Genomic DNA, 26,248 nt, shown 5'->3' on the forward strand with positions numbered 1-26,248 from the left:
CTTTCTGTCCTGGGTCAGGCAGGACTCAACAGCATCCAAACCATGGAGAGGCTGAGCTCCACATGGGAGAACAACAACAAAGGGAATTGATCCATGGGGGATCTGCAGCTCCTGTCTCAGAGTCAGTCTCAGACAAAAAAAAAAATCATCCCTCTCTGCTTGCTTGCCTGCATTTATTCGTGCTCGTGGCTTTGGGAGCAGAGGAGCTCCGGTGTAAATTACTTGCACGACCTTTCCTGTTTGATGACTTTACAGCTGGCTGCTCACACCTCACATATAATTCCATTTATGCCATCCATCATTAGCACCTGCTGGAGAGCCTGGCAGCTCCTGTGGCTGCTGCTGCTGTCACCGGGGGCTGTGGCAGTGGCAGGACACAGGACGGGGTCACAGGGAGGTGGCACTGCCCTGCCCAGGCCATGGCCACGGACCTCGGGCATTCTTGGTCAGACCTGGCACAGGATTGAGTTAAATCCTTCTTTTGTCTCCTCACTTTCCACCACTTTGAACTCCGAGACTGCTGCTGAGTGTGGCAGGGTGGAAATCATTTTCCCAATTCTTTTCCCTGCCCTACGAGATCATCCTCCCGTGGGTGCCCACCACAAAGCCCTTGAAGGCCACGGCAGCTGAACTCCGCTCTGCCAGCAGCTTCTTGGTTGTGACTTCTTGCATTTCCACGTCCTCAGCAGCTGCCTCACGGCCAAAAAACCACCCAGGGCAAGACCTGGCTGGGTCATTTCTCATCTGGAGAGCCCCTCGCTCACATCCCCCCTACCCAACACACTGCAGGTGATGTGTCCCCACAATTAAAACGCAATAAATTCCTATTAAATCCAGCGTGGTTTGTGGCACCGCTCCGTACCTCCAGGAGTCCCTAATCAGGTGTGTGCTTTATTGCTCTCAATCCCTTCTCGGCTATGCTTAATTACACTTAATTATTGTCATCCCGCTCTCTTTCTTCCAACCTCCAACCCACTAGCCCAGCAAAGCAATCCTGGGCGATACTGCTGTGCTTGTAGAGCCGAATTCCAGAGCTCCCAAGGAAGGAATGCAAACCCTTACATGGCTCTGCTCCTCTGCCAGCGGCTGGGGCTGCCTCTGCCTCGGCTTTGGAAAGCTCCTCTCAGCCTCTAAGAATGGACAGACTTAATTCGGGCAGCTATTCCATCCCCGCAGACAAAGGAAACAAGCCGGAGCACACTTAAGGAGCAATTATTTAAATCCCCCTGTCTGCGAGAGGCGGGGGAAAGATGCTGGTGCCAAAAATCCCCTCTCCCTGCGGCTCCCGACAGCCGCATCCCAAACCCTCCTGCCACTCCTTATAAGTTCAGCTTTCCCCTGATGTCTGTGTCTGCATCTGCACCCAGGAAATCGCATTTATCATTCTCTATAAACACCCGAGAGAGAGGGATGGGACCACAGGAAAAAAACCCGGTCAAGAAATACCTGTTCATTCCTGGGTTTTACACCCAAAATCCAAGCGAAGAGAGGGAAATGTTCCCCTCAGAGGGAAAGGCGTTTGGCTGCCCCAAAAAGTGTTTGCAAAGCTCATTAAGGGTAATTTGATAAGGGGAGAGGAAAGAAACCCCGAGCTGCCACCACTCGCCCCTCACCTGTGCCACGAGGAGCTGAGCTTACAAAACCCATCAGACAAATCATCCCAGCACCAGCACTCTGAGCCGGCTCGCTGATGTTTAAAGGAAATATAATTAGGGCCAAAATTCTCCTCTTTGGTTCACACAGCCCCTGCCATGGCAGGGACACCTTCCACTGTCCCAGGTGGCTCCAAGCCTGGCCTTGGGCACTTCCAGGGATCTAGGGGCAGCCACAGCTGGGCCAGGGACTGCCCACCCTCAGTGAAGAATTTTTTCCCTAATATCCAATCTAACCCTTCTCCCTTCCACTTTGAAGCTCTTCCCTCCTGTCCTATCACTATAACAATTAATAATTAATCATTATTGGAATACACCACAGGAGTAACAAACTCCAGGCTCCCCATCATGAGGGGCTGGGAACACAAACCCTGTGAGGAACCCCTGAGGGAGCTGGGGGTGCTCAGCCTGGAGAAAAGGAGACTCAGGGGTGACCTTGTCACTCTGCACAGCTCCTGAAAGGTGCCTGTGCCCAGCTGGGGCTGGGCTCTTTTTTTTCAAATTCAAAAATGACTTTGTAGAGAATCAGGCATTTACAGCACGGTGTGGCTAGAGCTGATAGGCCAAGAAGCACTTACAATGTATTGAATTAGGAAATAGTTGGCTTCTGATTGTGATGTGTGAATTATAACATCTGTATTGTCTCACCTTTCACATGAGACTGAGAATGGAATAAAAGTTTTTAAAACACCTTTCAGCTGCCCCATCTCTGGGTCAGGAAAGGACTGAATCCAACAATAAAGTTCTGGAATGTTCTGCCCGGGGAGGTGGTGCAGTCCCCATCCCTGGGTGTGTTTAACAAAGCCTGGCTGTGGCTCTGGGTGCCAGGGTGGAGTTGAGGGGTTGGGGCTGGGTTGACTCAATGATCTTTCAGGTCTCTCCCAAGCTGGTGATTCTGTGAATTCTGTGAATTCTGTGAATTCTGTGAATCCTCGTGCAGATTCAGGTTTTTACCAACATCCCTCAGCACAATTTTGCCAGGCAGAAAGACACAGGCTCAGCTTTGGTGTTGGACTCCCCAGCCCTCCACTGGCACCAAACATTATTTCCCCTCACAGCTGCTGGAGCAGCTCAGACAGCAGAATCTGGGAGACAATCCCTTATCATGTTACATCAACAAGCATTACAGAAGGGCAGATAAGCTTATTGTTTTAATCTGAGGTGCTGTGCTTGAGAAAATGTCACTCAGAGAGTGTCTCATGGACTCACAGCAGGCTGAACACAGAGCTACACATTTATATACATATGCCACAAAGACATCTAAATCTCTGCATATATATATTTTTTTTACTGTTTTCAGCTTGCAAACTTTTAAACAATCAGATATTTGTTGTTCACCCGCATTAAAACTAGGTAAACAATTCACTGTGCTGTCTGCACACTCTGTGTGTGTAACACACATGGTTTAATCACCCAGGTTGTAGCTGGAGACTTTTTATTGGAGCATGATTTCATCTTCAAACCATCCCAATATCCACTTGTGTACAGTAAGTTGCCCATTTATAGGTTTCTAATAAAAGCAAATCTTCCCTAAGTGGCTATTACTGGATTTCTCCTTTCAGCCTGGGGATAAGCAGGATTCTGGGCTTTAAAAAGCTCTCCAGAGGGCTGAATAAGAAAGTGACAACTGAAGAATGTCATGGCAAAACTCTGGCGTGTTCTAATTACAGCACTGTTAACGAGGGGAACATTTGTCAGAGCAGAGCTTCATCACGTTTAGCACAGACACAGAAACCTCCCACTCACACAGTGACAATTTTCTCTCCTCTCCAGGCAGATGCCACAGGAGGTGGTGTCTGCCAGCACAAGGTAAGTTCCACCATCTGGAAATATAATTATTATTTTTTCTTTTTAATCAAGGACTTCAAAGACTTTGCACACTCGATTGCTAAAGAAAATGGTGCATTTATTTTAAAAATGATCCAAAGTACAACTTCAAGAAATCTGCTCATTACATTTAGATACATAGTTTGAGGCTGACTGATTTCCAGAATGTTCCTCCACACTTACATCCACATGCACCTCCAGTATTTTCCACATTCCCCATCCTGTCACACCTCATCACAATATTCATAATAAAAAGGCAAACCTGCAGATTCTGAGCACGCTGACATTTAGCTGGAACATCTGCAATGTGTAAGAAGCCCTGAACAGGAACGTGCCTGCAGCCAGGCAGATGGAGGCTGGAAAAACCCTGAGTGCTGCATGTGGGAGCTCTGGGACAGCACAGGCTGCCCAACCCTGCCAACCCCTCTGATTTGGAATAAAAAAATCCAGAAAAATGTTCTGGAACCACAGATTTCTCCTGGTACAGAGGGAGTTACAGAGCTGGAGGCATCGGTGGTGTTTTGGAACATGAGAGCTCTCTAATGAGATGTAGGAGGTGCATTTATTTCCACAAACTGCTGTTAAATTAATAAAAAAAATAAAATCAAGTGGTGTCTGTGATCTTCAGGCTCTGCACAACTCTCTGACAGGAGGGGACAGCCGGGGGGATTTGGGATCTCATCCCAGGGAACAGGGACAGGAGGAGAGGGAACGGCCTCAGGCTGTGCTGGGGAGGCTCAGGTTGGACAGCAGCAGGAATTTCCTCATGGGAAGGGTTGGAAGGGGCTGCCAGGGGGGTTTGGAGTGCCCATCCCTGGGGTTTGGAGTGCCCATCCCTGGGGTTTGGAGTGCCCATCCCTGGAGGTGTCCCATGGCTGGACACTGGTCTGGGTGACAAGGTGGGGATCAGGCACAGGTTGGAATTGCTGATCCTGGAGGGCTTTTCCAGCCTCACCATTCCAGGATCCTGTGAAGCACCAAATATAAAATCCCACTGCCCAACAGCCAAAGCTGCCAGGTGCCCACAGCTCAGAGCTTTCAGCACGTGCAGCAGCCCCAGGATTTTTCATTAAAGTCTCTGAGCAGGGTTTGTTTCCAGTCTCAGCTGCTGCTGCACCCAAGTCCCACAGATCTTTCCATATTATTTCAGCTCTCCACTTCCACAAGAGAATTAAACTTTGGCAGGCAGGGGATTTGTAGCGTTTCAGCAGAGATCTCTGGGTGCAGCATCAGCCTTTTGCTTGTGTGCCTGGGATTAGCAAGACATTGCTGAGATCATCATATATACATTTCACAGCCAGGACAGCTTTTGGTATTAAACAAGTAAAAACCCAGGAGAGCTGCAGCCTGCAGCCCTTTAGAAAGAACCTTGTGTTTGTTTGAGAGGTAGTTCTGAAGATGATCATCATCACCAAAAAGTTCTGCAACTGCTTAAAAAGTTTTCAACTGCACAAAAACCCTAAGAGGTAAAAAAAATTTCTAAGCAATCACTCACTTTTCCACAAACATTGTATTAAATCTGTGCCATTAATCTGCTGTGAATTCTTGGTCACTGGTCAACCAGGATTGCCATTCCAGCAGGCTGGGAGGATAAAAAACACCAGTGAGGAGTGTCTGTGCTACCCAGAAAATCTCTAGATTTAGGTTTGGGTCTTTCAGATGTGCTGCTCATGCACTGTCATTGATTTATATAAAAATATTGCTGAGCCAAGGAGCTGGAACTGCAGGCAATGAACAGTTGTTATTTGCACCTCTCACAGGGCAGTAAAACACTCTAAGGAGCATTTTACAAGTGTGGGTGACTTTTAGAAATGCAGAAATGCCTGATTTGCTGCAAACACAAGAGATTTGCATGTGTTCCGAGGAGAACACGACTGAGGTGCCAGAGCTGGCAGCTCAATAAAGCAAAGCTGCCTCAAAAATAAAAACTGCTCTTTATCCATTCACTGTTAATTTTAGGCTACTTCCAACATCCTCAGCAGTAGCACAGCTGATGATGTGATGGTTTCTGGTGATTTCAGAGCTCACCAGGGTTTGGCTTTCCCAAAAACAAGCGTGACTTTGAGGTTTGGCCATATCTGGCGAGCACAGCCAGTGAGGCCGTGACCGCCCCTGATAAATGACAGTGACACAGCCCAGGGTCCCCACGCGGGGCTTGGACAACTCCTGCTCCAATTCCCAGGGAACTCGACCACTCCAGGGGCTGCAGGGATGATTCCTCAGAGGATATTTATTGCCTCACCTGGAGGGCTCTCCCATTTTGGGAATTCTGCATCAAACAATTCACCAAAAGCAAATGTTTTATGAAGAAATTGGGGATTAGTGATTGGAAACAAGACCCCAATATTCTCAGCTGTGTTTCCTGGGTTAGGAAGAAATTTCCAGCCCAGTAAATATTTGCTGAGGCTGCTTTTCCTTCTCACCCAAATTCGCAATTCACTTAACTACATATTTGATTTTCAAATATGACAGTACCAAGTAAGTAAAAGCAAGTCTTAAACAAACACCTCGTGCAGTCAGGACAGTCAGGGCATGCTGAACACATTTTCTAGATGAAAAGCCATGGGTTTGCCAGTTAATTGGTTTATCTGCAGCTTCACAGCCCCAGCCTTAAGCAAAATTACTCACTGTGCACCAAAGGTTGCCACAGGGGGAGTTCCCTCACAGTCATTTCTTCCCACAAGTCACAGAATTATCAGCATTATTCTACACTTTTCATAGACAAAATGGTTTTGAACACCTGCTGTGTGTTCCTGAGCCCTGCTTGTGAGCTCCCAGCACACCACCACTGCTCCTTCTGCCAGGCTCCAGCACATCATCACCTTATCTTCTCTATAAAATCCTTTTCTATGCATCATTCCTACCAAGCTATTGCTCCTGAAAGGTTCCTTTCTGCTCTCTCACCTGGTGTGCTTTGTTAAAAAGAAATGTAAAGGGCAGAAGATTTCTGGCTTCAGAAAACGTGCCAGATCTCTTAGAGATTGGAAATCAGTGGTATCTTCTGCTGCTTCCCTCCAGAATCCACTTCCCTGGTTCTTCATTTCAATAAAACTTCACTCAGCCTAGCAGAATAAAACCTACCAGCCCTGTGTTGTTGTAAGTGACCCATGGCAGCCCATCCATGCTGGATAAGGGACAGAATGTTATTTTATTATCATTACTAAGCTCACTGAATTGACACAAAACAAAACAACTCAGAAAAGCTCCACACACGAGAGTCTGGAAACCTCAGCTTGAAGTCTTTTGGAGCTTTGTCTGAGTCTCTTTGAGGTTTTCTGCAGACCCAGTGCTATAATGACCCCGAGGGGCCAGAGCAGCTCCATCTCCTCAGGGGAAGGGTCTCCTACTGAACATTTGCTCACCTCATCTTTAAAATCACCCTGGTGACTCCTCTGTTTACATATTGAGTCTCCTTCCTTTAGCATTCAAAACCTGCTGCAGAGAAAGTCCTTACATTTAAAACCTTCTGTTCATAAAAGCTCCAAATTGCATTTAAAGTCCTGTTCAGGCACCTGGCAAGGGATCAGATGGTTTTGGAGATGGACTCGGGCCATGAGGCTGCAAGAAGGAACAACCCCAACAAGCTGTGCTGTGGCTGTGACAGCTCACACCACCCTGGCATGTTCTGGGAAGATAAAGGAAGAGGAAATACAAGCTCAAGGAGTTCAAAAATGAGAACATGTAGGCACCCAAAGGCCTGAAGGAAGGCAATTAGAAACAAAGCAGCTCTTCCCAGAAAATATTTCCATTTGGATCCGCCAGTTCTTGCACCTTATCAGTCTTTCCTGGTTATGTTTCCAGAGATTTTGTTGAGATTTCAGAGCACACTCCCAATTATTAATGTGTGTTTCCCCCCCTCCCTCATTTTCCAGTCACAGCCCTTAGCCTGAAAAAGTTCTACTTGTCTGACAGGGGTGGCATGTTTGCATTTTTATTAAAAGAGCTTCATGTAATTCAACTGAATTCACTCTACACAAAGAGATAATTTTTTGCAATTACCAGAATCTCAAACATGGATATAAACCAGCTCTTGAAGTTCAACATTTTTGTTTTAGAAACACAGAAAAAACAAAGACACACATCTGGCAGAACTGATGATGGAAATCCGAGCTCCAAAGAAACAGATAATTCAATCATTACCTGAACAAACTGGCTCACACTTGTGATGGACCAGGCCTGATCCCAAATTCCCCTACAAGCTTTCCATAGATTTTTAGGGGGAAATAGCAAGTGTTACAGAAATTAGTAGCTTCATTTACACATATCCTGTGTTTCATGGCATTTCTATGCTGCTTTGAAATCTTACCATCTGAGTATTTTCTTTTCCAATAACAAATTCCTTTGGTGTCTACATCCCATCACAGTTTTTAATATCCAGGATAGTTAAGGGAAAAGCAATGCAGAGGAATAAAATTCTTCAAACTTAAGCAATTTGCAAGTAAGTTCCTAATGCATTACGTTAATGCATTTGTGCTTTTGACAAGAGATTTAAAAACTTTCCCCTGGAACAGAAAGAATTCAGCTAGAGATAACAGAAAACACAGAGTTTAAATCGAGTTCCTTTCCTGCCTTAAGCAAAAGAACCTGTTGAACCATGATAAATGGTTTGATTTCTAAATGAGCGTTTTTAAACAGCACATCAGCCAAACTGTCTCTGTACTCCCCAGCTGAGCTGAACCCTCAGCAGTGGAATATGCACCAGGTGTGAGTGAAGTAACTGGATAAAATCAGCCCTTTAATGTGCACGTGTGTGACTGATCTTCCAATATTCCAGGCTGAGCCCCTACCAAAAAGTAAATCCATTAAAACCCCCTGCATTTAATTTCCTCCCACAGCATGAGCAGACAGCTAACACACACAGGGTGTATCCTGGGAACCCACCACTGCCCACTCCCCACTAGCTGACCAGTTTGGGGAGCACAGTACACAGAGGGATGTTGCCACTGGGCTCAGTGGCCAGACTGGCCCTCAGCTTGTTGGGAACTGCAGCCACGGGAGGCAATTTGTTAGCAATTCCTTGGAAGGAACCTGAATAGCTGGAGATCCTCCTGCTGGAGCTTTTCTCCAAGCCGGCCGCTTTGGACACCCGTTTGCAGATCCAGGGGTGCCGCAGGGCCTGGCTGGGAATCATTCGTGTGGAAGGATCCCAGCTGAGGCAGTTCTTCAGGAAACCAGTGAACAAGGGGTCGTCACAGCCCTTCAGAGCTGTCACCCAGTCCTTGTTCCCCGGGGCACCCCGGAGCTTGCCCCGGCGCGAGCGGCTCCCGCTCAGGGTCACCTTCCCGTCCGGCTGCGTCACCACCGTGCAGTAACGCGGGTGACCCTTGGAGTTGATGAAGTTCTTGGCTCGCTTGGATTGTTCCAAAAGCTTCTGAGGTGGCATTCCAAGAAGTTCCATGATACAGGCCAGTTGGTCTGCCTCGTCCTCTCCAGGAAAAAGAGGGTAGCCAGTCAAAAGCTCCACCAGAATACAGCCAAAACTCCACATGTCTATGGGCATCCCATAGCGGCTGCCCAGGATCACCTCTGGCGCCCGATAAAACCGGGACTGGATGTAGGTGTAGACTCTTTGGTGCTCAAAACAGCTGGACCCAAAATCTATAACCTTGATTCCACTCCTCCCTTGCTGTTTTAGGAGGATATTTTCTGGCTTCAAGTCACAGTGGATGATTTTGTTTCTATAAAGGGCATCCAAACATTGCAGGATGGAGTGAGCGAACTTCCGAACCAGCTGGAGGCTGAAGCCCTGGAACTTATTCCTTTTGATCAGCTCATACAGGTTCATACTCAAGAGTTCAAAGGTCATGCAGATGTGGTTCCGAAAGGTGAAGCTTTCCAGCATGTGGATCACATTCATGCTGTCTGTTTTATCCTGCTTCTTCAGGTGCTCCAGGATCCTGATCTCCTCGGCAGCTTGCCGATGGAACCTCTTCTCATTGCGAACCATCTTTAAGGCCAGGTGTTGGTGGAGTTTGTGATCGTAGACTTTAGCAACTTGTCCAAAACTGCCCTTGCCAATGATTTTGAGCACCTCATACCTGTAAGCCAGGTGGTCGTGGGGCACGTGGATGTAGCTGCCTTGGTCGTCGTCGTAGCCGCTGTTGTTGGGGCCGCCGACCACCCCCTGCCTCTTTTTGGCAGATGGCCCCACAAAGTAAATCTCGGAGAAACTAAAGATCTCCTGCTGCTCGTAAGCTGACAGCAGATGTTTGAACTGTTTGACAGCTTCCTCTGGAGCTTGGGAGATGGCTTTATGTGATTTCAAGGAGCTTCCACTGCCTCTAGCACCCAGGCTCTCTAGGGTTTTCTCTTTTGTCAGGGAAGGGAGAGATCTTTCTGGAGTAAGGCCTGCAGACTGGAGAGTGCTGCTCCTTCTGTTGCCAGAATCCTCAAATAACTGCTCCACTTTGACCTGATTTCCAGCCAGAGGGTGATCCTTCATTATAAGTTTGTTGATAGAAACCTACGAGGGAAAAAGAAGCTTAGTTTATCTTTTAAAGCACAGGTTAAAAATAAAATCACTACCAACAGAAAATCAGTAACACGGATGAGTTTGGCATTTATTAGGAACAAATATAAAATGCTGAGCTAAATTAAGTTACAACATGGTTATAGAAGGGTACACAAAGAGAAAGCAACTCCCTGAAACAGCACATGTGCTTTTAAATCCAGAAGGGGAAACCCTAGACAGCCAAAGACTCAAACAACCACAAAATACCTAACTCCAGCCTGTGAAGGGCCAGGGAACAGCTATGTTTAGCTTCAAACGTGGGTGCAGCAGCACAACCATCAACAGATGCAACTTGCACCTGTCTGCAGCACGGAAAGGAACGTGGATGTGCAGAGAAGTGGCAGGAAGATTGCCCAGCCAGGCTGCCAAAGGAAGACAAAGCAACACCAGCAGGTGACATATGGCTGGTGTGAGGCAGCTGCACAAGGAACAGAAGGAGGACAGGGCAAAGCAAGGTAAACCATCCTGCAGAAAAAATTAACTGTGGTTTTAATTTCAAGGGGAAAACATCATCAAATTATCCGCACCTCTCTTTGATATCATGGTGGAATTATAAATATCCTAAGCTGGAAGGGACCCACAAAAATCATCAAGTCCAACTCCTGGCCCTGCACAGGACACCCCAAAATCCCTCCCAGTCCCTGAGAGCTGTTCTGGAGCTCTGGCAGCCTTGGGGCTGTGCCCATGCCCTGGGCAGCCTGTTCTGTGCCCACCACCCTCTCGGGGAAGAACTTTTATCCAACCTAAGCCCCTCTGACACAGCTCCAGCCATTCCCTTGGACCCTGGCACTGCCACAGAGGGAAGAGAGAGCTGCACAACTCTCTTAACACAGACTTGAATAACCAGGAACAACTCCCACTCCAACTCAGCTGAGAGCAGTCTGCAAGCACTCCCTCTTACCACCATGTGCTAAAATATTTACATCTGAAACAAACCCCGACAAGGTGAGAAAAACACTGTGACGTTTTCCAGGCTTGTCATTTTTACTATTTAGTAAATGCTGAACGCCCCGGAGGTCAGTTCCCCACCAACACAGCAGTTTTTCCTTTTCCTGCTTGCTGGCACTCCTTGCTGAGAGGCAGCACAGAGGTGTTGTCCCATCCCAGGCAGAACTGAAGAAGCCCTGACTGAAGCAGCAACATCTGTTTTCCATTTTGTCCTTTAATCTAAAAATAAAGATCTCAGACACATGCCAAACCAAATCCCTGAAAACCAAAATAACTACACAGGAATCAAACAAAAAAAAATATATATAAATAAATCTGCTGCCCCAGGGCAATAAAACCAAATTCCTTTTTAGTTACATCCAGTCCAACATCTCAGCAGGGTCAGCAAATAAGGGAAGTGAATGTTCTCCCCAAAGCCAAATACACACCGCTTATAAAAGACTCTGCTTGTTGGTGCTGCCCTGAAACGTCAGTTCTTGCTCACAAGCCCCAAAAAAAAGGCATTTCCCTTCAGAAGCCAGTTCTTATCAACATGGAGAGATCCTACCAAGCTCTACTCCTCCTATCAACCCCAAAACGCAGTGTACTGGGAAGGACACGCCCAGCCAGAGTCTGAAATAAAAACAACAGAGCCCAGCCCTGGTAACTGGGAATAAACGCCTTTTTCTTGGAGCCTGGCTGAACCTCTGAGATAAGAATGACATTTTTTCAGAGCTGCCTCAAAGACTCTTCAGTCCAGCAGACCCAAACAGAAAGTTTACAAATAAACAGAAGAATATAAACACAGAATTAGGGTCACACTTGTTAAAATATTCTCTACCCAAGAACAGTAGCAGCTCTGCTTGTGCTGCTGTTTGTTCATAGCAAACATTTTGTCCCTCTGAATCCCTAAATAAACCAGCAATTCATGATTCCATTTATCCTGGAATGATTTCTTAATGAAGGAATTGCGGCTTTGGATTTCAAACCTGACTCAACGGTAGTAAGGTCTCAATTTTCATTCTTAGAGGACTCCCAAAATCAGTTGCCACATGATGGTGAGACACAAATATAGCTCCATCTTCACTTGAACTCAGAAGAGCTGCACTCAGATGACTCCTGGGTAACACCAGCTTTCTTTTAACAGCTTTATTTCACAAATCCCAGCCTCCACAGTGTTTTGGTTTTATTGCTGAAGCGCAGGCAAGAAATGAGGCTGACAACACCAGTGGCACCTCGTTGAAAAGTCTCCCTGACAAAACTTCATTTTCATTGACAAGGAAACAGTTACTGCAAATTCTTACACAAACTGGTTTGAAGAGATGCTCTGAACACTGAATTAAACAGATTGAATTCAGCCCATGTGTTCTCAAAGCAGACAGACTCTGTTCTCCTTCAGGCTCAGATGAAGGAATGGGCAGCTGCAGTCACCAAGACTCCTCAATTCTCATGTAACATTACATAATAATAAAACATCTTCCAAAAAAACCCTAAAACTCCAGGTATTTTCCCATTAAAACTCAGCACCACCATTTTCAGCCTCAGCTCCTGTTTGCCTGATACCACTGAAGTTGGATTTTGGATTTTATTGACACATCACCACGCAAACTGGGCATGCTATAAATCCTTAATCTTGCCCTAAGAAGTTAACAGGCTTCAAGAAAAAAAAAAAAAACAAACAAAAAAAACCCACAGATGAAGACAAGTCAAACAAAATATTCATATATTCACGGGTTTGTATTTGTATTTCACTGGATAGTTCCACTCTACTGACTTGTATTCAGCTATGAACAAATGAAGTCACACTACAGCTTAAAACACTGCAGCTGCAAACAAAAAAACCCAACCTAACACTCTTCAATTCTTCTGCTCAACAAAACTCCAAATTCCTTCTGTTCCCCCTCAACATTTCCAAAAAGGGAAAAAAAACAGACTCTGAGTTTGCACAGACTGAATCTGTTACAACAAAATCCCACAAGGTGATGATTTTCAAATGCATCTTAGGGCAATGTCTATTTTCGCTTTTTAGAAAGTGAGAGGTGTTTTTTTTAAGCTTAAGCTCCTTCCCTTCTGTCAGAACTCAACAAGAGCCAGAACACATTTAAAACCCGTCTAAAGGACAGATCAGTGTACTAAAGTACAGCTGAACATGAGCACTACTGAACCAATTAAAGGGAAAAAAAATCTCCCAACTGCACATCTGCTGAGGGAACAGAGCCATGATGAAAGAGCCCAGCAACACCTTCAGGTCCTAAGGACTATTTTGGTAGCAAAAGAAGTGACAGATAATGCCCCAAGTTTTCAGAGCAGAAAGATACTTTTGTGAGATGTTTGGCAGCCACACAGACTCACACTGCTCCTTCTGCTGCTCCTACATACTTACCTGTCAGAATTTTCATCAGGGAAACTAAAATGGAAACGTGCAGGAGGAGGCAGAGCAAAGCATGTGTAGATTGACTTATCAGAGTACAAGGTGACATGGCAGAACGCTTCAACCCTTTGTAAAGTATTTTTTTTTATTAAAACACGAGCTGAGGGCAGCAAGACGACACTCCTGAGGCTGCCAGCAAGTTCTGCACTGAACGCAGCACATCATTTTCGTGCTCAGAACAAACAATAATGTTAAGAAGCCACTACAAAGCTGCAAAATCCCACTTTTAAAATCTATTCTCTGTAGGGAGATATCAGACTCCTGCACAGTTCTCACTCCCACACAGCACAACGTGAAGACACAGATCACTTTAAAATACTCACATGAGGTCTCGAAAGGGAAGGAAGTCCCGAAGGGCTCCGTTCTTCATTTGTAGGCTCTGGGTATCTACACTCATCTATCCTCATATAGGAGTCGTATAATCCATCTGCAATCCTGGCTGGAATGGTCCCACACACAAACCAGTTATTCACAACAACTCACACTGAGAGAGACAGAGCCAAAAGCTTAAATGCACATTTTAGTCTGTAAAATCATTGACTCTCCTTCATTCATTAAACGATCTTTGGAATTTAACTGAATTTTCAAACCGCAGGACTGCAATGCTTCTGGGAAATCTTAATTCGAGATACTTTTAATTTAGAGGTTCCTTTTTGTTAATCAACTTCTGCACTGCAAAAAAATACATCCCTAAGAATCATTCACCACATTCTCCTCGCTTCCCCTTTATCAGGATAATCCCAAACGAGCAGAAAACGAGCAAACACTTAAACCCTTGATAGGACTAGCCTTTAAAGCAGGTTATCCCTTAAAAATGAGATGCGGGAATTACAGCTGCAACAGCGTGGGGATAAAAAAGAAAAGGCGGCGTCTCTCGCTGTCGGCTGCTCAAGAACTTCAAACCGCGACGCCTGTCGCGACAGACCCGACGGACGGCTGGGACCACGGGGGGGCTCCGACCCAAACCGCATCCCCCCTTCTCCCCCCAGCCCCGCGGGACCCCCGGCCGCCACCTCCTCCTGCTCACCGGCTGCGAGAGGCCCGTCCGGCTTCCTGCCGAGCAGCATCGTGGCGGGGGGGCCCCGGCGCGGGCCCCATTCCCGGCGGGTGCCGCTGCCCAGCGCGGCCGCTCGCCCCGGCCCGGCCCGGCCGTTGCCCCGGGAACGGCCCCCGCCCGCCGCCCGCCCGCCCGCGCCTGCGCAGCGCCGCCGGGGCGGGATCGCGCCCGGGGCCGCGGAGCTCCGCGCTCGCCCCGCTGCGCCCCTCGGCCGAGCCCGCCCCGCGGGGTCCCCTCATCAGGGGGTGCGGAGCTGCCCCGCTGCTCCCCTCAGCCGAGCCCGCCCCGCGGGGTCCCCTCATCAGGGGGTGCGGAGCTCCGGGCTCACCCCGCTTCTCCCCTCAGCCGAGCCCGCCCCGCGGGGTCCCCTCATCAGGGGGTGCGGAGCTGCCCCGCTGCTCCCCTCAGCCAAACCCGCCCTACAGGACCCCACACCCGGGGCTGTGGAGCTCCGCGCTCGCCCCGCTGCTCCCCTCAGCCGAACCCGCCCCGCGGGGTCCCCTCATCAGGGGGTGCGAAGCTCCGGGCTCACCTCGCTGCTCCCCTCAGCTGAGCCCGCCCCGCGGGGTCCCCTCCTCAGGGGGTGCGGAGCTGCCCCGCTTCTCCCCTCAGCCAAACCCGCCCCGCGGGGTCCCCTCATCAGGGGGTGCGGAGCTCCGCGCTCGCCCCGCTTCTCCCCTCAGCCAAACCCGCCCCGCGGGGTCCCCTCATCAGGGGGTGCGGAGCTCGGGGCTCACCCCGCTTCTCCCCTCAGCCAAACCCGCCCCGCGGGGTCCCCTCATCAGGGGGTGCGGAGCTGCCCCGCTGCTCCCCTCAGCCAAACCCGCCCTACAGGACCCCGCACCCGGGGCTGTGGAGCTCCGCGCTCGCCCCGCTGCTCTCCTCAGCCGAGCCCGCCCTGCGGGACTCCGCACATCGCGGAGTGCTCGGCCTGGGGGAGAGGAGGCCGCCAGGGCGGGATCGCGCCTGGGGCTGCGGAGCCTCGGTTCTCCCCTCTTCCAAACCCGCCCCGTGGGTTCCCCTCATCAGGGGGTTGGGAGATCCAGCGCTCCCCCGCTTCTCCCCTCAGCCAAACGCGCCCCGCGGGGTCCCCTCATCAGGGGGTGCGGAGCTGCCCCGCTGCTCCCCTCAGCCAAACGCGCCCTACGAGACCCCCGCAGCCGGGGCTGCGGAGCTCCAGCGCCCCCCCGCTTCTCCCCTCAGCCGAGCCCGCCCTGCGGGAACCCCGCACCCGGGGCTGCGGAGCTCCAGTGCTCGCCCCGCTTCCCTCTGCCAAACCCACCCCGCGGGATCCCTTCGTCTGGGGGTTCAGAGCTCCAGATGTCGCTCCGCTTCTCCCCTCAGCCAAACCCGCCCTACGAGACCCCCGCACCCGGGGCTGCGGAGCTCCAACGCTCCCCCGCTTCTCCCCTGAGCCGAACCCGCCCCGCGGGCCCCCGCACACCGCCGAGTGCTCGGCATGGAGGAAAGGAGGCTCCTCACACCGAGCTGTGGAAGGAGCGCTGAGCAGTAACGTGGTTGCGGAGAGATGGATGGAGGCAAAACGCTGAGTGCTGCATGAGGGAGGCTCTGGGACAGCACAGGCTGCCCGACCCTGCCAGCCGCTCTGCAGGAATTGATTCGGTGTAAAAAGTCCAGGATAACGTTCGGCTCCCCACGAGCAGCCATGGATTTCACCTGGTACAGAGGGAGTTACAGAGCTGGAGGCATCGGTGGTGTTTTGGAACATGAGAGCTCTCTAATGAGATGTAGGAGGTACATTTATTTCCACAAACTGCTGATAAATAAAAATAAATAAAATATAAAAAATAAATAAAAATATATTTAAAAAAAGTGGTGTCTGTGATCTTCATGCTCTGCACAACTCTCTGACAGGAGGGGACAGCCGGGGGGATTTGGGATCTCATCCCAGGGAACAGGGACAGGAGGAGAGGGAACGGCCTCAGGCTGTGCTGGGGAGGCTCAGGTTGGACAGTAGCAGGAATTTCCTCATGGGAAGGGTTGGAAGGGGCTGCCAGGGGGGTTTGGAGTGCCCATCCCTGGAGGTGGCACTGTGTGCTCAGGGTGGGGATCGGACACAGATTGGACATGATGATCCTGGAGGGATTTTTTAATCTCCATAACTGTGATCCTGGGAAGGCTGCAATTACTACAGTACTTCTGTAATACTCCTACCAATTCCACACTGCTCAATCTCCAGCTAGAAATCGATCAGGAACACTCAAGCAAATGTACAAATCTCAGCAATAATGCCCAGCTGCCAGGGCACGTTAACCAAAAAACAGCTGAGAAGTTTAAGCAGAAAAGAAACCCCACATTTCTGAGAACCCCTCGTGTGAAGGAGCCCAGGGGTGCCATGGGGGGACTCCAGAGCCTGGCGGGGAGCCCAAAACTCCCTCAGGAACCCGGCATTTGGGAGACTGGGACCCTCTCAAGGAACTGGGGCAGGGGAGACCGAGACCCCCTCAAGGAGCTGGGGCAGGGGTCTCCAATGCAGGCAAGGGGGACAGGGACCCCCTCAAGGAGTCAGGGCAGGGGAGACCGAGACCCCTCCAAGGAGCTGGGGTGGGGAGATGGAGACTGCCTCAAGGAGTTGGGGCAGGGGTGACCGAGACGCCCTCAAGGAGTGAGATGGGGCAGGGAGATAGCACTGTGCGGCAGGGACCCCCTCAAGGAGCCAGGGCTGGGGAGACTAAGATCCCCTCAAGGAGCTGGCGTGGGGAGACTGAGATCCCCTCAAAGAGCTGGGGCAGGGGACCAGGACCCTCTCAAGGAGTTAGGGTGGGGAGATGGAGACCTCCTCAAGGAGCTGGGGTGGGGGGACTGAGATCCCCTCAAAGAGCTGGAGCGGGGGTCTCCAACGCAGGCAAGGGGGACAGGGACCCCCTCAAGGAGTCAGGGCAGGGGAGACCAGGACCCCTCAGGAAGCCAGCATTGAGGGGCAGGGACCTCCCTCAAGGAACCAGGGCAGGGGAGACCGAGACCCCCACAAGAAGCTGGGGTGGGGGACCAGGACCTCCTCAAGGAGCTGGGGTGGGGAGACCGAGATCCCCTCAAAGTGCTGGGGCAGGGGTCTGCAACTCGGGCAAGGGGGACCGGGACTCCCTCAAGGAGTCGGGGCAGGGAGACCAGGACCCCCACAAGGAACTGGGGTGGGGGACCAGGACCCCCCAAGGAGCTGGGGCAGGATGATGGAGACCCCCTGAAGGAGCTCGGGCGGGGATCTCCAACACAGGCAAGGGGGACAGAGATCCCCTCAAGGAACCGGGGCAGGGGAGACCGAGACCCGCACAAGGAGCCGGGGCAGGGGGACCGGTGCCCCTGAGGGAGCTGGGGCGGGGGTCCCCAGCGCGGGCGAGGGGCCCGGGAGCGCTGCGGGCGGCGGGGCGGGGGTCGCGGCGGCTCGGTGCGGCCGGGCGCCGTTTCCAGCCGGACGGGTTACGGGCGCGGACGGCGCCATGGCGGCCGCGGCGGGCTGAGGGACGACGCGGGCCCGCCATGTTCGCCAGGGCGTTCCGCGTGAGGGCCAACTCAGGCATCAAGGGCTCGGACCGGTGAGTGCCGCGCCGGGACCCGCGGGGAGCCCCGCCGGGAGCCCCGCCGGGCCGGGGGGACGCGCGGGGCTCGGCCCCGGGGCCGCGGCGGCGGCCGGCGGTGCCCCCTCAGCAGCTGCTTTCACCCCCAGCTTGTGATGCGCTCCCGAGCACGGAGTGTGCGTTTCGCTGGAAGGTGCTGCCGTGATCAAGCCAAGGTTCATTGAAATGTTATGCCGAGGCCTGGATGAAGCCTTCTGTGCTTATTTATAGCAGCGTTCAGTGTCTAAAGGGGCTGTAAGGGAGCTGAACAGGGGTTTAGGATAAGGACGTGGAGTGACAGGACTAGGGGGAATGGGTTTAAACTGCAGGAGCGTAGGTTTATATTTGGTATTAGGAAGAAATTGTTCCCGGTGAGGGTGGGGAGGTGCTGGCACAGGGTGCCCAGAGCAGCTGTGGCTGCCCCTGGATCCCTGGGAGGGTCCAAGGCCAGGCTGGACAGGGCTTGGAGCAGCTGGGACAGTGGGAGGTGTCCCTGCCCATGGTAGGGGTGGCACTGGATCGAATTTAAAGTCTCTTTTAACCCAAACCATCTGCAATTCTCTAATTCTTTATGTTCCTGAGCAGCAGTGCTGGGCTGACCTCCTGATTGTTCAGGTTCACTGGACAGTGCTGTGAATAACCACCAACCCCCCTGTGCTGGTCACTGGGGTTTAAATTTCAATTAAAACTGGGGGACAGGGAAATCTGGCTGTCCCCTGCTCCAGCTGTGGATGACAGGCTGGGCAGAGCAAGTGTGGCACTCCCAGGTTGAAATCACAGCACAAAACAGAGGCACAGGCAGCAAACAGAAGCTGAAAGCAGATGTTTAGAGCAGATAGGAGCAGGGAAAGTATATTTGGCCTTTTTGTGATATTCTTACATCATTTGTAAACCCATACACAAATACTTCAAATTATCTCCTGTGAAAAGGTGGGAATCTCAGGAACAGCTGGCAAAACAGAATAGCAGATGTAGGAATTAATTTGAGGGATGGCCTAGACAGCTTTGTTACCCATTTGGGATTTTGTCATTGCAGGAGGAAGCTACGAAGTGACGTGGCAGCAGCTTTTCCCACCCTGAGCACTGAACAACTGGCTGAGTTGGTTCCAAACAAGGAAGAGCTCAATGTCATCAAAATATACTCTCACAAAGGGGAGGCCATCACTGTTTACATGAACCACAGGAACCCAATACTGTTTGAAGCTGAGAAAATCCTGTATCCAACAGGTAAGGGAAAGGGAGTGGAATAATCCTCCCTCTTTGCTTACCTTCCCAATTAATTATTGTGTCATTGCTTTGATGTCACATTTCTTTATTATCCAATTAAGTGTTTTATTATCTAATTAAGTTTAATCTCCTTGATTATCCAATGAGAGTTTATTCTTAAAGATGAAAAGAATCAGCATCTAGAAATGTTCTTAATGATGCATTTTTTAATTTACTTCTCTTTTGGGACAGTGTACACTCTGTGGGTCTACCCAGACCTTCTCCCTGCCTTTGCAACATGGCCCCCAGTGCTACAGAAACTTGCAGGAGGTGCAGGTAAGAGCACCAGAACTCTGTCCCTTTGCACTGCAAAAAGGAGTTGCCTTCAGGACTTTTTAGGTGTTTTCCTTCACAGTAGTAAGAATGTACCTGAAACAAGTAGAAGGAATGAGTACTCAAAAAAAAAAAAAAAATCGTGGTGGTGGTGTCCTAGAAAGGAAATAAATTAGCTGTAAAAGGAGTTTGTGAAAGAAGGAAAGTAGGTGAAGGTGTTTAAATGCAGTAACCTGCTCTGTGTGGGAAGCTCAGATTGGGAAATCCCTTCTCAGGGTGATGAGCAGCCCTGAACTGGGACACAGAAGTGCCTGTGCTGTTGGTCTGTCCCTTCTGAAAGTTCCTTTGCTGCCACCCTGCTTCCTGTCAGTGCCCAGGTGAACAACCTCGTCCTGTGGATTAGAAGGAAATTTCTTTTGGAAGCTAGGATGCAATCACTGGCAGCCAAACTGTGCAGGTGGGTTGGAGCTGAATTCCCGGGTTACTGGCTCTACCACCTCATTATGGATCAAGACTAACAGGAAAAGAGGCTGTTTTCTGGAACCTGCTTTGGATGCACTTCAGACTCAGGAGAATCAGCCCATTATAAACTTTAAACTACTGAGCTGCTCAAGCAGAAAAAGATTAAATTTGAGCTGCTGCAGCCTTGGTCTCTACCTGGAAGTGCTCACGTAGGAAGGGATGTCTTTTTTCCATGACACAGCATCTAAAGTGGAACTCGGGTCTCTCTGCTTTGATTGTTCTTGGGGAAAATAAAAGTGCTCGAGTGTGTAGCTGTGATAGATATCTGAGCAGGAGCCTCTCTGCTGACTTGTAATGACCCAGTTTCTGGGGAGAAAGACTTGCTAATGGGGAAGGACATTGATGAAAGAGGCCTGCGGGTCATTCATTGCCCTGGCAACCAGGCTACCTCTGTGCAGGATCCAAAGATAAGGAGCTGGCCAGGAGACAATAGCCACAAAGGCAGGGGAGAGGTAGAGCCAGTCCTCAGAAGGGAGAGGAAAGGCACCAGGCTCTCCAGTGCTGCAGACTGGTCCCTAAAAGCAGCATGTTTTGGGATATCTCTTCCATAAATTCAAATACCTGCTGTCTGCCCTGGTAATTTACATAATTTAATGCTGCTTATGTGGTCACATTAAGGCCTTGATGTGGTTTCTGTCCCCAGCCATGTGGAGCTCTGGTGGCAGCTGCAGAGTTCATTCTAGACTTGATAAAAATGTTTGTGATAATGAACAGGGGGAAGAATCTTGGCTTCTTCAGCCTCCACATTAAATCAGGGATGCTGGGAAAAATGTGAGTGAGATACCTGCAAAACCAAGCCATGGAACAGCTTAGACTGGAGACTGCAGAGAGCTGCAGTGAGGGAGAGCAGCTGCTTTTCCCATCTTTTGGTGGTGACATCCCACACCTGCAGCATGGAATACTCTGCTTTGCTCACATCCCAGTATGGTCATCCCAGGTGTGGGGAGCAGAAGGAAGCAGGGGTGTAGTTTCTGGCCAAAACAGCAAGGAGAGAGAATTCCCTGAGAATTCCCAGCTGGCTGCAGCTGATGTGGCAGATTTGGGAGGGATGGAGTATGGCAACTTTTCGGCAATTCTCTGTCCAGGGTAAAAGCTGCTGGGATAACCTTCCCTTGGGAAAGGTAAATGGATAATTCCTGAAACTTCTCCTCATTCCTTTCCCTTTCCATGCCATTAATGCAGAGCCATGCTGGGAGCTCGTTAAAAACAGTCCCTCAGGTCTGACAGGGCTGAGCAAGCTTCACTCTGCAGTTTTTTGGGATGTGCCCAGCAGCCTGATGGATTGCATCCCGCACTCCACGGGGAAAAAGCGATGCTTTAGGAGGAGAAACAGAGAATCCTGTTCTCCCTGGCGTGTGCTCAGCTGGTGTTTTTGCTGAGTAACGGGAGGGAGGGGGGCGGAGGAGGCGGTGCCTGAGCGTTTCATTGAGAAAGGGACGCGCTTCGTTCTTCCCGCAGACCTGATGCTGCCAGGAGTTGTGGTGCCACCTTCTGGCCTCCCTCAAGTGCAACGGGGCACGCTCTGTGCCGTCACCCTGCTGGGAAACAGGTACAGCCCGTCCAGAAACTAAAAATGAAGTGAAGGGTTTGGAGGAAATCAAAGCAGAAATGGTGTTGCGCATTTGATGCGCTGGGAACCTCAGCAGTGGAAGATACAGCAAGGAAAAAACCTTAATTTTTCGGGTTAGGATATATTTGAACTGAAATGGGAAGCTTTGTAAATTGGTTCCTTTGGACCAATTTGAACCAATGTTTTTAACAAAATATTGTATTCTTCCCTATTGTGTCTGTGTGGATAATCTGAGTGAGGGAGTTCTAAAGCCATTGGTTTTCTCTCACTGCTGGTCTCTTCTGGCAGTGCATATGCTTCTTGTAATTTATTAAAAGCAAGAATGTGTCAGTGCACAACCTTCACTTCATCCAGGCTGCACTTATCCTGGGATTCTTTGGAAAACCTTACATACCAGAAGGATAACCAGAAAATTATGTAGGTGCTTGAAAAAAAACCACTTGGTAAAGAACAGGGACGTTGTAAAATAAATTCAGTCTAACACATTAGCACAGCCTGTGTGCAGTATTTGTGTTGTCCTGCTCCAACATTCCCTTCTTTTCCCAGAGCTCCTGTGGCAGTTGGAGTTGCCACCATGTCTACGGAGGAGATGCTGGCTGCTGGAATGAAAGGGAAGGGCTTTGCTGTGCTGCACACTCACCTGGATCACCTCTGGTGGGTAACTGCTAGGCCTTGGGGAAAATGTGCAGCAGGTCTCATGTGTTTACTGAAATCCAAATCTATGCCCCACTAGGATTAATCTGTCAGGCCAACTTGGTGAATTATTTGGGTACAACTTAGATAGGTCCTTTATTTAGAATTTATGGAGGAAGATGAGTTCAAAGTAAATTTTACAGTTCAGAGATTGCAGAAAAAGACCCGTGCAGGTACCAGTGTCTTTATTCAGGGTGACATCTGTTCACTGTCCTGTGGTTCAAAGCAGCAAAAGGAAAGATGTGTTCTGCTTTTTCTTCCTGTTGTAGGGAGTATGGTGACAAATCTTCTCCTCCCACCTTAGCTCCCTTGGTGACGGATTCTGCTGCAATGGAGAGTGCTGGAGACGAGGAGGAGCTGCAGGGGAAGGAGCCTGGCAGCAGCTGCTCCCCTGAGCCAGAGCAGCACGTGGACATCAGGGATTTGAGCCTCAGGGACAGAGACACTTGTGCAGAAGTGCTGGGGAAGGAGGAGCTCCATGAGAACAGAGCTGCAGAGCCAGCTGAGGATGCCAGCACAGAGGACCAGCAGGAGGCTGAGGACAGCAGGACCCCACAAGGTATTTCTGGCTCCCAGTGAAACCAAACCATGCCCCTTTGGTTTGCTAAAGCCCACGGACAACTCACTGCCTACCTGTCCTTTTTTTCTCCCTGCAGAGCAAATGGATGCATTGTTTAATCAGTGCTTTTTCCATGCCTTAAAATGCAAAGTAAAGAAGTCGGATCTCCCTCTGCTCACCAGCACATTTCTAGGCAGCCACATGGTCTCCTGCTGGTACGTGGGAAGGAGATGGAATTGGGATTTGCATGCTGGGATTTGGTCTTTAAAATGTGGAGATTTGTGTGGGATATTTAGGAAGAATGAGTTGTGAGTAAAAAATAAAATCCACTTCCTAAATAAGGTTATACTCTCTTCTGCCATCAAGTACTTGGATCAAATACAATCCTTATATTAAATACTTGGGTGTAAGGATTTTTCAGACCTGGATTTGCACTTGGGAGCCATCTTGACTTGGCTGACATTGGTTTCACCATGGTTTAGTCACCTGAGGGGCTGCTTGCCTGCCCACAAAAACATCAGCACTAATTTCACTCATCACATTCTATTTATCAGCTTATTTGGAGTAATTATTTCTCTGTGTGATTTGTATTCCTGCTGTTAAGAAACTTCTAGCATAAGTAGCAAGATTTAAGAAGAAATGAAAGGTGACTTATAACTAAAGAACTTTAAAAAATCCATTTTTAGCCCTGCTGGAAAACAACTGGACATAAAGAAATCAAGCTATAAGAAGGTGAGATTTTTCTGTTGGTTTGGGTGGATTTTTTAAAATTAATTTTAATAAGTATGAATAGAGAAAAAGCTTGAAACACAAGAGCAGGAGTTGAAAATGCTTGACTCCACATTTCTGATTGTTGCTTCCATCAGTTCTCTAAATTCCTGCAATGCATGCAGCACCAGAGGATCTTACAAGTGAAGGAGCTGAGCAGAGGTGTGGAGAGCATCGTGGACGTGGACTGGAAACACCCAGAGTACGTAGAATATCACAGTCTTTTTTAAAAAAGAGTTGGGAGTCTCTGAAAGAAGGGAGTGGAATCTGCTCCCTCCAGCTGTTTCCATCCCTTCTACTCACACCAAACAATTCTTGTGGCAGCATTAAAGCATTTGCAGTGCCTGAAGGATTTGCCTCAGCCTCTGCTGGCCAAGACAGCAAAAGTGAAGACAGAGAACAAGTGTACCATGCTCCTGAAATCCTTCCACTCTATGGGGTCTCCACAAAAATGATCCCACTCTTTCAGGAATCTGGACACAGGTAAGCACAAAAAACAAAAAAGAAGAGAGAGACCAACAAAACTGGTGTTTCTCTCTTACTGCCAGAACCCAGCACCCAAATATTTAAGTTAAAAATTCTTTAACTTGAGTTAGAATTTTTAACTTTAGTTAAAAATTCCCTTCAGAAAAGGCAGCATCCTCTCAAGCAGTGAGGTGAGAAACATCATCATTAACTACGTGAAGAGTAATGAGTTGGTTGATGAAACAAACAAAAAGTGAGTACAATTGGAAATTTTCCTTTCCTGCTTCCACAGGAGAAGCTGAAATTTGAGGGAAAAAAGTGACCTGGTTTGCACCTCCTGTGTGCTTTTGTTTTGCAGCTTTGTAAAGGTGAATGCCATTCTGTGTGACTGCCTGTTGGATAAATCAGAACAGGATGAGATCTCACACCTTAAATGGGATGAACTCTTGAGCAGGTGATTGTTCTCTCAACATCCCTCCCCAGAGCTGCACAGATTTATTGCCTGCAGCTCAAACCCCGTGGTGGCAGCTGCCCGAGTTGTAATTTCCTGGAGATAAATGGGAACAAGATGAGATCTCACACCTCAAATGGGACAAGCTTTTGAGCAGATGCTTGTTCTCAATATCCCTTCCCAGAATGACACAGATTATTGCTTTGTCCAGGTGCCTGGAACGACTGCAGCCCTTACACCAGGTGACATTTTCTGGACAAGAACCCGTGGTGAGGAAAGGAAACATTGAGCCCATCGACATCAGCATAGCACAGAGATCATCAAACAAGAAGGTGAAAAAAGACAATTAAATCAGGGGGGTTGAGCAGATGAGATCCCAGATCCAGAGGGCAGCTTTGGCAATCGTTATTAAACCCTCAGCAGTGATATTTCCCGTCCTTACTAAACCCTTTATCAGTGATGTTTCCAATCACTATTAACCCTTCAGCAGTGATGTTTCTAATAATTATTTAACCCTATAGCAGTGATGTTTCCAATCATTATTTAACCCTTTATCAGTGAAGGGTTTCCAATCACTATTAACCCTTCAGCAGTGATGTTTCCAATCATTATTAACCCTTTACCAATGATGTTCCCAATCACTATTAAACCCCATAGGTGACAATTATCAAGAACCTTGAGCTCTATGGTCTGGATCCACAATGTGTGGCCAACACTCTCCAACAGAAGGTCCAAGCCAGTGCCACCATCAGCCCAGCACCAGGAACAAAGGACAGAGTCCAGGTCCAGATCCAAGGCAACCAAATCCATCATCTGGCCAAGATGCTGCTCGGTAAGAAGATTCTGGAACTGGGCTGGGTGCAGCAAAACTGAGATTTTAATTCTTATTTAATTCTTCCTTATCTGAAGTGAGCTCTTGGTTGTGTTGCAGAAGAATATCAGCTACCTCGGAAATACATCCAAGGCCTGGAGAAGGCTCCAAAGCTTGGCCGCAAGAAGTAGGAGAAAAATCAGCTCTAAGGATTGCTCAGCTCTCATTATTTATAAAAGTGTTTGCTGCCAGCAAATCAAGGATCATGCACAGGCCCTGCTCATTCCAAAATGGGTCCTGGATGTTTACAAGGTCTGGAATTCACCCAAATAATAATATTGCTCCAGGTGTTCATTTTTCATAAAAATAAAAAGCTCAATAAACCCCTTGGCATAATCCTTGTGTGATTTTTTAAATGGAATTTGATACTGAAGCACTGGATGCTACAGTGGCTTTTGGGTAGTTTAACATTCTTGTTTTGCATCTTTGATCAAGGATGTGGAATAAACTTCCACTGAAATATGAGAAAAATACATTCCAACACAATCCTGGGACAGTGCAGTGTGTTCTGCCACTGAGTAAAACCCACTGTGGCTTAGATTTTATCCTTTTAAACATTTCCAGGTATTGAAATCAGACATTTCAGCACTGAGAATTAATGTATTAGCTGGACTTCTGTAGTTTATATTATTTTTTAAATATAAAAATACATTTTAATGCATGACATGAGCTGTGATTTATCACAGGTAACAGTTCTGTCAGCCCCAGCTAAAAGATTAAATGAATGGAACACTTTGGTCAGGTCTTACAGGGGTGGATGTTCTTTAGCTCTTTAACAGTAGGTTAGGAAATTTAAATTCACTTCTAGGAAGATTTCCTGTATTTCCCTT

The 26,248-nt window shown here is 48.8% G+C and overlaps 2 protein-coding genes across 2 annotated transcripts; one reads left to right on the plus strand and one right to left on the minus strand.

Annotated features, from left to right (window-relative positions):
* Positions 1-7,394: 7,394 nt before the first annotated feature.
* DYRK3 (dual specificity tyrosine phosphorylation regulated kinase 3) lies at positions 7,395-14,488 on the minus strand. The gene is made up of 3 exons (XM_021535308.2): positions 14,376-14,488; positions 13,672-13,787; positions 7,395-9,942 (listed from the first exon to the last, which is right to left on the minus strand). Exons 1-3 carry the CDS (start codon positions 14,413-14,415, stop codon positions 8,377-8,379), a joined length of 1,722 nt encoding a protein of 573 aa, XP_021390983.2. The 5' UTR covers positions 14,416-14,488; the 3' UTR covers positions 7,395-8,376.
* A 3,353-nt stretch (positions 14,489-17,841) lies between these two features.
* Positions 17,842-25,745, plus strand: EIF2D (eukaryotic translation initiation factor 2D). The gene is made up of 15 exons (XM_021535334.3): positions 17,842-17,959; positions 19,017-19,207; positions 19,439-19,522; positions 21,500-21,590; positions 22,158-22,265; positions 22,574-22,863; positions 22,961-23,078; positions 23,550-23,595; positions 23,730-23,833; positions 23,956-24,114; positions 24,260-24,349; positions 24,455-24,550; positions 24,759-24,879; positions 25,205-25,379; positions 25,479-25,745. The coding sequence occupies exons 1-15, from the start codon at positions 17,904-17,906 to the stop codon at positions 25,547-25,549; spliced, it is 1,800 nt and encodes a 599-aa protein (XP_021391009.2). The 5' UTR covers positions 17,842-17,903; the 3' UTR covers positions 25,550-25,745.
* Positions 25,746-26,248: the final 503 nt, after the last annotated feature.

The sequence above is a fragment of the Lonchura striata genome, chromosome 30, assembly GCF_046129695.1.
Source record: "Lonchura striata isolate bLonStr1 chromosome 30, bLonStr1.mat, whole genome shotgun sequence".
Taxonomy (NCBI): domain Eukaryota; kingdom Metazoa; phylum Chordata; class Aves; order Passeriformes; family Estrildidae; genus Lonchura; species Lonchura striata.